Raw genomic sequence first — 12,290 nt, 5'->3', positions numbered from 1 at the left:
CACTCACGATAGCAAAGTCCAAGATCTGACCAAGATTTCTCGGTTGATGACTCTACTCCGATCAGGAACGATGATCGGAGGTGGGAGTTCTTATCCACAAGAATGAACAACACGCAAAGCTTGACGAATTGATGAGCCTGATTGAGGCTCTAAGGAGAGAAAATGCGAAACTGAGAGCCGGAATGGAGTGACGAGATGCTCCGACACCTCCACGACCACCTCCAACAGGAGAAAGAATCCTGCTGCCAAACAATGTTCGCCAAGATGAACAAGAAGGAAACGTTCCCCTGGATCCGCGCCGTGAAAATTTCAGGCCGGATGATTTTCCACCGAAAAACCATCATCTGGAAGATCGGGAAGGATCTGTCCATCTGGATCCACATTGCAAAAGGATCAGGCGAGAAGAAACCATGGAGTTCGATCCGCATCGCGAAAGGATCAAGCGAGAAGAAGCCATGGAGTTCGGTCACAATAAGGCTGTGCCATCGTGGCAAAGGGAATTAACTGAAGAAAAGGACGTTCGATCCAGTCTACCGTCCGTCAATGGCCACGTATGACTACAGGAGTTCAAGCAAGAGATCTGTTGAGCAAAAGATGCTCCTGAAGGAAAATGAAGCCCTCTGTACGGCAGCTCGGACTGTTGATTCACCGTTTACAGATGAGATCTTGAATGCTCCAAATCCAAGAAAATTCTCCATGCCAGTTTTTACTTTGTTCGATGGAACGAGCGATCCGATTGAACATGTTTATCACATTCAGCTAAAGAAGGCTCTGAATACAGAAAATGATGCTCTGATGTGCAAAGTTTTCCCTACGAGCCTTACTGGACCGGCGCTTAACTGGTTCAAGAACTTGGCAAGGGGATCGGTGGAAAGCTTCCGGAACCTATGCGACAGATTCATAAGCCAATATTATAGAAACAAGCGGCCGACCAAGGACATACCTAGTTTGTTTACAATGAAACAGCTAGAAGGCGAAAGTCTTCAAACTTTTCTCACTAGATTAACCTAGAAAAGAGAATGGTAATAGAGTGCCGTCCATCCACGGCGATTCAAGCGTTCAACCTGGCCATGAACCGAGAAACACCGTTCCACACAAATCTAGTAGTGAATACGCTGAAGACCATGGATGAGCTGAACCAGAGAGCTGGTGGTTTTGTGCGCTTAGAGGAAGAGGAAGCAGCCAACGCAAGGAAGACATCAATGGTCGCAGTGGAAGAAAAGACCAGAACAAAGACCAGACAAAAGCAAGTTGCACCACAGCGTCCGACCCCCTAGAAAGCAGAAAAGAGGCCTAGGGAGGAAGAATCGATCACTCCACTCAAAGTCAGCCTGGCAAGGTTATTCTAAGAAAATAAAGGAATTTAAGAAGACAAGTAAAGATGTTGATAACAAAGGGAGAGTTCGCTGGTTACATTCAAGGACCAGCAATAGAGCAAAACCGACCGGCAGAGCAAGTGAAGAGAAATCAGAAACCAAACTACCATAACGCTCAACCTGTTCGCATAATAAATGCAATTCATGGCCGGTCTGGGCCGACCGAAGAGTCAGAAGAGCTACTCCGAACACGTCTCGCCAAGCACAAATGAAGAAAAGGAAAGGCAGTGTAAACGTTCTGCACCAACAAAGCATTTCAGTTCAGATAAGGTTTGACAGAATGGATCTATTGCGAATTCAAGTCCCTCATGAAGATCCCCTGGTCATTAGCCTAATGGTAGCAAAATGCTTAGTTCGAAGAGTCTTGATTAATCCAGGGAGCAGCGCAAACGTCATGACAAGAGTAGCGTTCGACCGGCTCAGGATTGAACCAGAAAAGCTCAAACCCACAGGAAGTCCACTGTTAGGATTCGATGGGAAGCGGGTGGAGCCTATCGGTATAGTCGAGTTGCCAGTACTTGCTGTCAAGAGAGAACTGATAGGATGCTTTGTGGTCGTTGAGATTCACCCGTCTTATAATCTCTTGATGGGAAGAGTGTGGATTCACAGAGTCCAAGGTGTCCCCTCAACTTTGCACCAAGTAATGAGATGCTTAAGTCCAGATGGGAGCAAAGTGATCGATATCCATGGAGACCAGGTAGCAGCCAAAGAGTGTTATTCTGTAACCTTGGAAGCCGGCGGGAAAGGAAAAGCACCCGTCCGATCTGGGAGCCCGAGATAGCAATTACAGGGGCCTCCACCCAAAGAGTTTGGGGAGGAGGAATAGCCTTTGATCCTTATTGAAAAGCCCCTCGTGGATGTGCAGATTGATCCTCTGAGACCAGACACAACCACAAGAGTAAGGTCAAGGCTTGCAGAGGAGGAGAAACGGCAGTTAGTTGATTTTTTGTCTGAGAGCGCGGATGTGTTTGCTTGGAGCCATTCGGACATGCCAGAAATCAATCCTTTTGTGTCTTGCCATTCTCTCAATGTAGATCCGAACGTCAAGCTTGTAAGACAAAAGCAAAGGAGGTTCGCTCTAAAGCGCAATCAAATCATAGCTGATGAAATTGATAGATTGCTGGAGGCAGGGTTCATCAGAGAGGTTCAATACCCATCCTGGCTCTCAAACGTAGTAGTAATGCAGAAGAAGAATGAGAAATGGAGAGTTTGTATTGATTTCACTAACCTGAACAAAGTTTGTCTGAAGGATAGTTTCCCTTTACCAAAAATAGATCAAATGGTGGATGTCATTACTGCGTATGAACGGCTAACTTTTCTGGATACTTACTCAGGTTATAATCAAATTCCTATGGATCCGAACGATGAAGAAAAAACTTCTTTTGTCACCGAACGAGGGATCTATTGCTACAAGGTCATGCCGTTCGGACTGGAAGAATGCTGGAGCCACTTACCAAAGGTTGGTTAACAAGATTTTCAAAAGTCAAATGGGTAAAACCGTAGAAGCCTATATCGATGACATGGTAATAAAAAGTAAAAAGAAGGACTAGCATTTGCAACACTTGCAAGATGTGTTTGAGGTGTTGAGGAAGTATGGCATGAAGCTTAACCCAACCAAACGCTCGTTCGGCATGGGTTTTGGGCAATTCATGGGGCACGTGGTCAATAGCAGAGGGATTGAAGCTAGCCCAGTCCAAGCCGAGGCTCTGATAAAAAATGCAGAACCGAGAATCGTTAAGGAGGTTCAGGCGCTCACCGAACAGATAGCAGCACTAAGTCGATTTATTTCTAAGTTATCAGATCGTTGCAAACCATTCTTCGACACAAAAAGAGGCCACGGGAGACAAGCCTGGGGGGATGAGCAACGACAGGCACTGACCAGGTTGAAAGAGTATATGCAAAACCCTCCAATCTTATCTGCCCCAAAACCAGGTGAGAAGTTTTTCATGTATCTTAGCGTATCGAGCATTGTAACAAGTGCCCTACTGGTGCGGAACGAAGAGGGAAAGCAATTCCCAGTGTTCTATGTTAGCAAAACAATGACCGACCCGGAGAAAAGATACTCAAAGGCCGAACAAGTGATCTTATCATTGGTAAATGCAAAGAGGAAGTTTAGGCACTATTTTGAATCCCATCCTATCGTTGTTCTTACCACCTTTCCTATAAGGATCATCTTGCGTAAGCCAGATTTGCCAAGAAGGATGACAAAGTGGGCCATTGAGCTGAACTCGTTTGATATAACGTATGAACCTCGAACGGCCATAAAAGGACAGGCGGTGGCTGATTTCCTGCTTGAATGCGATGTAGAAGACATAAAAGAAGACCTCGGGAGTTCATCGTGGAAGCTTTTCGTTGATGGTTCTTCAAATCAAATAGGGGCAGGAGTAGGGATCAAACTGCAGACCCCAGAAGGTACCACGCTATGTCAAGCGATCAGACTTGAATTCAGAGCAACTAATAATGAAGCAGAGTATGAAGCATTGCTGGCAGGACTGAAAAGAACTAAAGGTCAAGAGTCTAGTTGCTTTTAGTGATTCGCAATTGATCATTAGGCAGGAGACTAGGAGTATGGTACCAAAGATGAGACAATGGAGGCATATCGTTCCGCCGTTATGCATGAAGCAAAAAACTTTGATCAAATCAAGTTCATCCAATTGCCAAGAGAATATAATGAGGATGCCGATCGGCTAGCCTATAGTGCGTCGAGTTCTGGAGAGACAATGGCAAGGGTGATTCCAGTTGATGTGTTATGTCAACCCTCCATCTTTGAGGAACCACTCGGCTCGGATCCTCAACAAGTAAATGTCATACCGTTTGAGCCAAACTGGATTGGTCCAATCACGGTTTTCATACGAGATGGTGTGTTGCTCAAACAGAAAGATGAGGCAAGGAAAATCAGATCAAATGCTACAAAATATGCCATTATCCATAATCAATTGTATAAGAGATCTTTCTCGGGTCCATATTTGAAATGTGTTACCCCCTCAAATGCTGGGCAGATCCTGCGAGCTATTCATGAGGGTGTATGTGGCAACCACTCAAGAGGAAGATCTTTGGCGCACAAAGCAATGACGCAAGGATACTTTTGGCCAAACATGTCGCGGGATGCAGAAGAATTCTCTGAAAGATGCAATAAGTGCCAAAGCTTCAGACCACTGATCCACCAACCACCTGAAGATTTGCACGTAATGGTCAAACCATGGCCTTTCGCACAATGGGGGATGGATGTTGTTGGCCCTCTGCCAAAGGCGAGATCACAAAACAAATATGTTCTGTTTGCAACAAATTATTTTACCAAATAGGTAGAAGTCGAGCCGTATCCTAGTGTAACCCAAACTCAAGTAAGACGCTTCATCTAGAGCAATATCATTTGTCGTTTTGGTGTGCCGAGATCTATCGTTATGGACAATGGAACCAATCTAGATAGTAAGCAAGTAAGAAACCAGCTAGAAGAGTATGGAATCAATCAAAAGTTGGCAGCAGTTAGCCATCCGCAAGCGAACGGTCAAGCCGAAATCACAAACAGAACAATCGTTGCCTGTATCAAGAAAAAGCTTGAGGATAAGAAGGGTAAATGGTTGGACGAGCTTCCGAACGTCTTGTGGGCTTATAGAACAACTTCTAGACGACCAACTGTTGAGAGCCCATTCGCTATGGCATATGGTACTGAGGCAATAATACCGGTTGAGCATTTAGTTCCAACTGTTCAAAGTTTGGCATGGGATCAAGAGCAAAACGACAGTATGCTGAAATTTAACCTTGATTTACTGGAAGAAAAAATAGATGCAGCAGCAATAAGGCTCACTTCTTATCAACAAACCCTTATGAATAGTCACAACAAAAAGGTGAAGCATAAAGATTTTGCACCCGGTGACTTAGTTCTGCAAAAATAAGGTAGGAATCGTCAAAAAGATGATGTCACCCTGGGAAAGGCCATACAGAGTTGTAGAGGCCATAGGAAAGGGGCATACAATCTAGAGACCATAGCTAGAAGATTGGTCAATAAACTATGGAACGCCACGTCTCTAAAATGGTACTTCCAATAGAATAAGATTGCAAGATTAAATTCTATTCTGAACAATGTTCATTTAGAATTATGCTTATATGAATGTATCGATCCATCAAGATTTATAAAAAGAGTTCACTTTATTTCAAAAATTGGTTGAGCAGAAAGCACTTAGTAAAAGTTAAGTAAGTGGCAAATGGCACTGTGAGCCGAACGCCAAAAACTTGCACAAAATGAAAAGTCAAGTGGCAAGTGGCATTCTAGCCGAGTGCCAAGCACTTAACCAAGTAAGTGGCAAATGGCACTGTGAGACAAACGCCAAAAACTTGCACAAAATGAAAAGTCAAGTGGCAAGTGTCATTCTAACCGAGCGCCAAACACTTAACCAAGTAAGTGGCAAATGGCACTGTGAGCCGAACGCCAAAAACTTGCACAAAATGAAAAGTCAAGTGGCAAGTGACATTCTAGCCGAGCGCCAAGCACTTAATCAAGTAAGTGGCAAATGGCACTGTGAGCCGAACGCCAAACACTGGGCAAAATTAAATTATCATTTCGTTCAAATAAATGCCGAAATAAGAACATTTGGCAAGATTAAATTATCATTCCATTCATCATTACAAAATAATTCTGGGTATACAAAAAGTGATATCAGAATGAAATGAAACAAGTACAGAGGTCAGTGAAACTCTAATCTATCATCTCTTCTCCTGTGGCCGATCCGTTGCCCATTCCACCATCATTGGTTGCCTCATCATCTCTAGCTGGTCCATTGTCTCCTTCATCATCATTGATCATTTCCTCGCCTCTAGATAGAGAGTCAAGATGAATGACCTCTTCAGTTGGCAGAGCTCTATCATTGGTTACAACAGCAGGAGGAACAACAGTAGTGATGGGAGAGATACTCAGAGGGTGATCGGATGGGATAGCCCCAGAGGTTGCAATCTCATTGCACTATATGAATATACGTTCGGCAGGGTCAGGAAGTGGATCGGTGTAAACATTCGGCGGGTCAATCTTTAAAAAGTCGTCAACATCATCAGGACCAGCATAGGAGCTTGCTTAACCTTCAGGAGGAGAATGATCAATAAAACCATCTCAGTACCCCTCGGCATATCTAAAAGCCCCGATCCGAGAAAAGCGAGCGTGAAGAGCCTTCATACCACCAACTCTGCCTATAACATTTGGCAGAGCAGTACGCTCATTCGAAGATTTCTCTTCAAAAACAGACCGGGTTAGCTGTTCAGAGATTAAAGAGCGTTGGAGGTTCCCCTTCTCAACCTTCAGCATATCTCTCTCAGTCTGCATAACATTTTTTTCCGTCTTCAAGACGTCCATCTCATTATGAAGAGAGCCTCACTCGTTCTTCAGAGCATCTTTTTCAGTCTTTAGAGCGTCTATTTCGATCTCTGATTCAGCTAGCTTGACCAACAGTTTTGTATTCTTGGCCTCTACTATTGCCATACTCTTAACAGATCTGAGGGAGAGGGCTTTAATTCTCTTGTTTGCTAACTCAAGATTCCTCTGAAAGGTGATCATCCCGAACAGACTCTACATAAAGACACAAGCGTTCTAATACATTCAGTATGAGTATATAAGGGTCTGAATGAGGAAAAAATGAAAGTTTGTCAAAAGGCAGAAAAGAGTTACCTTAACAGCAGCCGAGGGAAAGCGGTTGAACATTTCATTAAAGGACATTTCCTTCTGGGTTTTTAGATCTTGTGGGGTCCAAATTCCCTTGTAGAAAGCAAATGAAGTGGCATCATCCTTGAGCACAGAGTCTGTAGGAGCCACGATCGACCCATCTTCCCGTTTGAGTATGGGGCGCCATGGAACCACTACGGGGGAGGAGGCAGAAGTTCTAGCTGCTTCACCTTCTGGATTGGACACCTGTGATGAAGGGAGAATAGTGGTAACCCTTTAAGTCCTAGCCCTTCGAGACAAAGGAAGGTCATCCTGGTTGGACCCACCCTCAGGCTGGGGTCTCTTGCCCAGGCTTTTTTCAGAAGCAGCTGTTCGGACAGGAATGGATCCCTCAGTACTCGGAGCAGTTGATGGAGAAGGCTCAGAAGGGTTATCGTTTGGCATGGTAGGCGGAACCTCGATTGGAATGGATGTGAGAGATTCGGGAGTAAGCTGGCCAGAGTTCGGAGAGACAATAGGAGCGGCTGGAATGGCCGCAAGAGCAGCTGGGGTAGCCGCAGGAACAGCTGCAGAAGGGTTCCTCCTCCTGCTGAAGGAAGGGATCTGTATGTAGCACCTAAGATTGATATGTCAGAAAGATTTTCCGGAGTGAGCAGATCGGAAGCAGAGGGAATGACGTTCAACACCTTCTCCTTCAAAAAATCAAGTCTAGCCCTGCAAACGCTGAAAACCAATTCATCATAAGGAATGCCAAGGCAACGGCAAAGGAAAGTGCAGAAACGAGGAAGACAAATTTCACAGGGCAGTCGTTCTTATGTTTCTTATATTTTTTGTATAAGGGGACAAAACACTCCCCAAAAGTGGTCGAGATAGGGAAAATCCGAGCGATTTGGAGTCTGCCAAGCCCCACTAACCCCAATTAAATTACTTCTCCAACCTTTTTCAGAGGCGAGTTTATTCGTGTATATAGATTGTTTTTTGAGGGGAAAGAAGTGGAAGTACATATCACTGGTTCTGATTTTGGTAACTCAATAGCAAAGAAGAAGGTCCAAGATGTCAAGATCTAGATTTCTATCACGATTTAAGATCAAGAGAACTGATATTACCCTAAGAAAGTTAGGGTTAACTTGAAAAGGGGAAAGCCCTAATTTATTAAAAACATAACAAAAGAACGGATGCAAAGGGAATCTGATTACGTTTAAGTGAAGGAGGGAGAAGAGGATCTCTCTGGGAAGAAGACCCTCACCAGTTCTCTCATCCAAACCCTCGGGATAGAACCTAATGGAAACGTTGTTAGGTATTTCGTACTTCGATCGAAGGGTTTCTAAGTCAGGAACCATTGCAATGATGGAAGGAAACCCTTAGATTTGGTTTTGTTTTAAAGAAAATAAAGAATAGAGTCCTTGAGAAGTAACAGAGGATAAAATTAACCTTCGAAAGAAGATCCGACGAATGTACCGCCACGAAATGGAAGATGAAGAATTGCAAAAAGAGGATGCGCCAAAGAAGATCTGGTTACTGATGGGGAAGATAGAAGAAAAGCATAAAATGCGAAGTCAGGGGTTTTAAAGAAGAAAGGATTCATTAACCGAGGAGTCGGGACAATGATGATATTTCAAATTTCAAAACGTAGGCCTCTGAACCAACCATTCACTTCCCCACGTCACCGCTTCGAGCAGTCATGTCATAATTGCAACTCTTCGGTAATCTCACTCTAATCAATTAGGGAGAGATTAGGAGGGCAGGTGAAGATACCAAAATTGGCCTGGGCCGGGTACAACCCATATAACTAAAGATTGGATCAGGAAAGAACATTTAGCCTGATCGGATGACTAACCATCAGGCCCAATATCCATTGGGACAATCTCCAAGCCCAATCTCAAAGCAAAGGAAATGAGCCGGTGTCCAAGAAGAGCCCAAAGGATCGGTCCAACATGGAAGATTAAAGAAAAAGCTTCTAAAACAATTGAAAGAATCTACAAATAGAATGGAAAGAGAGGGAAAAGCAGTTGAGATATTTTTAAGTGTAAGGAATTGGTTTTCCAAATAGAGGGAACTTTTTTCATTGCATCTTCAGTTTCCCTGACATTTACCACAAAGGTCAACAAGCTGCCATGTCTTTCTGACAGTTATCATCACAAGTCCTTAAAACAACTGTCAATAAAAAATATCCTGGATAGCATCTCCTTTTGCGAAGATACTAGTACTTATTAATAACTAGAGCTACTGAATCCACAAAAGTTCTCTATAAAGAGAGCATTAACATAATAAGCTTCAATCATCAATCATCTTTTGGTGAAAATTAAATTTAAACATATACATGCATAGAGAGAGAGGTCCAAAGAGGACACAAGTCTCACAAAGGATGGAAAAATGACAAAGAATGAACAGCCCACAAGACATACAATCAAGAAGCTCAGAAGAAGAAAAGAGTCCAGAGCCTCCACAGCTGAATGCAGTCCCAAAAAAATACGGATGTGTATAAGAAACTATGCTTGAATGCATAGGACCAAACAACAAAAATATATGTATATATATATATATATATATAAAGTGAGTGCAAACATTTAAATAGAGGAGTGAGTGCAAACATTTAAAAAGAGCCCATCACTTTGTATCATGCAAAGAGCAGACGCAGCCAAACTATGTTAAGGACTGAACTTGTTTGATTCAAGAAGACCAAGAATTCAAATTAAATGGTTAGCAGGATAGGAAAAAGAAGGCATACTACTTTGGAAGTAAGAATCAATGATGTGGCATGATATAGGCTGAGGTGTTCCATTGGAAATCTGCTTTAGATGAACTTAGAAATTAAGCTGCCTCTGAAGTCTGAACAATAAATGCTCAACATATATAAATACAAAAAGCTAGAGGCTATAGACATCAACTAAAGCTTGTAAAATTCTGGCTAGCGGGAGATGGTATCTTTAGCCCTTCTGTGCAGTTTACTTGCAAAGGGTTTCCCCTGTGCCCCTCGTATACTCGGTAAACACTTCAAAAAAAACACTTTTTTGTAAGATTCTGACATTTTTAAACAATGACTCGAGCTGAAAAATACACAGATATAGGGAATTTTCATTGTGTATGGTTCATGGAAACTAAGGTTAAATCAATTAGAGATCATCAAATCATACACTGTTCCATAAGGCATTAAACAAATGTCCCAACATACTAGAAATAAAACTTACAGGAAGATCGGCAATGACTTGGTTAATTGCACTGCAAGCAGCAGCCGTTGCACCTGTCTGTATGGCATTCATGGATACATCAATGATGAAGAAAAATACAGCAGGCATTGGATCACGCACCTTGTAATAAGACAACAATGTAAAGAATTACTCATCATGTCACCCATGGAAGATAGAGAAAAGGGGAAAAGTAATAGATTTTTCAAAATAATCTCAAAAGATAAAGCTCACAAGAAAACAAACAGCTAATCTTGGACATTTTTTTTTTTTTTTTGATAAGTAATCTTGGACAATTTATGCATTAACATATGTTAATTCTACATCCTCCAGAAGTCAACATAAAGCCAAAAGATGCTATCAATTTTACCACAGATCCTGCCAAATAACTAGATTGATACCAATATGTTTTCCTTGCATGAAACAAACTTACCTTGCAAAAGAAGGCCTCATTTTCAGTAAAAGCTCGGCCTCCGCATAGACCATTCATCGCAACCAATCAGTTCTAAATTGATAAAATGCTATGACATTATGGAATGATCAGGCATGCCTAGCTGTGTCAGAACTGAGTCCAAACCAAATATGTATCCAGCAGAGACATGGATCTCGTGTAGAAGTGTGTGCTGTTTAATTGATATGTAATGTGAGCTAAATTATTTGATCCATCTGATCCGACTCATTACTGACACCAATCTATTATTGCAAATTCATTACTCGCAAGTGATCCTCCATATCATTCCATGAGATGCTGGTCGTTTTACATTTTTTTTGTAAGATTTAGATAGATATAACATCAATGTTGATAGCTTGTAAAAATTGTGTCATCATATCCCACTATATTCGGTAGTATACATCTAGATTAAGCCAATCAATGCATCCAACTTATCTGGACAATGATTAGACTTTGTGTACCCTCCTCTTAAACTCTGGTTAAAAATTAAAAAGCAACAACAAAAACAAATTGGACTGAACAAAGAGGCTCTGATGTTCGAGTCCGTCCTCCTAAAATTTTGAATTCAACTAGACTAAAAGTTATTTGATTCCAAATTAATTTAAATCATTAATGTCATTTGCATGGACAATCCCATTGAAGACAAATGCACTGGCAACATGACAAAATACGAGAAGATGATCTGAAAAGAAATAGGATATATACCATCACATTTGCAGAACTTCACGATTAATTTGGAGAACATAAATATATACACTTGATTAATCACTTATATACCCAAACTTAATGGGTGGACAATTGAACAACACAACATCATCTTTAAAACAAAGATGCAACACCAAGATCCTATGTCTTCAATCATTACAAATTCAGTGGGATACTGATGATCTACCCTAGTATTACAAGGGGAGACTTGTCCCACATCGGATTTGGATGGGTAGTGAAATGGGTATAAATGGGTTGGGTGTTAGCCCCATCTAACAGCTTAAACTTTTGTATCGGATCGCAAAGCACCCACCGGTGCCACGCCAAGCACCAGGCCCGGAAGGCGTCCAGGTGAGCCACCCGGGTAGGCAGGGTGGCCCGACCGCAACGAAGGCATTGCGAGTTCGGGTGCGAGAGAATGTTACAAGGGAAGACTTGTCCCACATTGGATTCGGATAGAAAGTGAAATGGGTATAAATGGGTTGAGTGTTAGCCCCATCTAATAGCTGAGGCTTTTGGTTTGGATCGCAAAGCACCCACCTGTTACACCTAGCTATTTTAATAGATATTGTCTAGGACCTAGACGCAATTATAATAGAGACATCCACCAAGACCAGAGAAAAGAAAGACTGGAAGACAGGAAGGTCAAATATCATCTTTTTTCAAAGCCATATTATATCAACTACAATAAATCTATATCCCACCTTATCTATCAATAAATAAATAAATCTATATCCCACCCCTTACATGAACCATCTCCATCACATGATAAAAGAAATAAAAAATCCACTGCACATGTTCATAACCTTTCATACCCATTCTACAAACTGTATCCTCCCTATGAGTTAGGATACAGTTTTGCAACCCTTGAGAACATCATTCAAACCCAACATGGCATCCATTCATCTTTCTTTCACAAAAGGCCC

At 42.1% G+C, this 12,290-nt stretch overlaps 1 protein-coding gene across 1 annotated transcript in view; it reads right to left on the bottom strand.

The window, feature by feature from the left end:
- The window catches only part of LOC132285514 (protein transport protein SEC24 C-like), a 40,113-nt gene that overhangs the window by 18,021 nt on the left and 9,802 nt on the right, over positions 1-12,290 (bottom strand). The window contains exon 9 of the mRNA XM_059787704.1: positions 10,212-10,331. Coding sequence (XP_059643687.1) covers positions 10,212-10,331 — 120 coding nt within the window. The remainder of the gene's footprint in view (positions 1-10,211; positions 10,332-12,290) is intronic.

Source organism: Cornus florida, unplaced genomic scaffold (genome assembly GCF_030987335.1).
Source record: "Cornus florida cultivar Cherokee Brave unplaced genomic scaffold, ASM3098733v1 CherokeeBrave_3.0.0_Hap2_Chr11, whole genome shotgun sequence".
Classification (NCBI taxonomy): Eukaryota; Viridiplantae; Streptophyta; class Magnoliopsida; order Cornales; family Cornaceae; genus Cornus; species Cornus florida.
The sequence above is the reverse complement of the archived record's forward strand: the minus strand, read 5'-3'. Positions and strand labels throughout refer to the sequence as shown.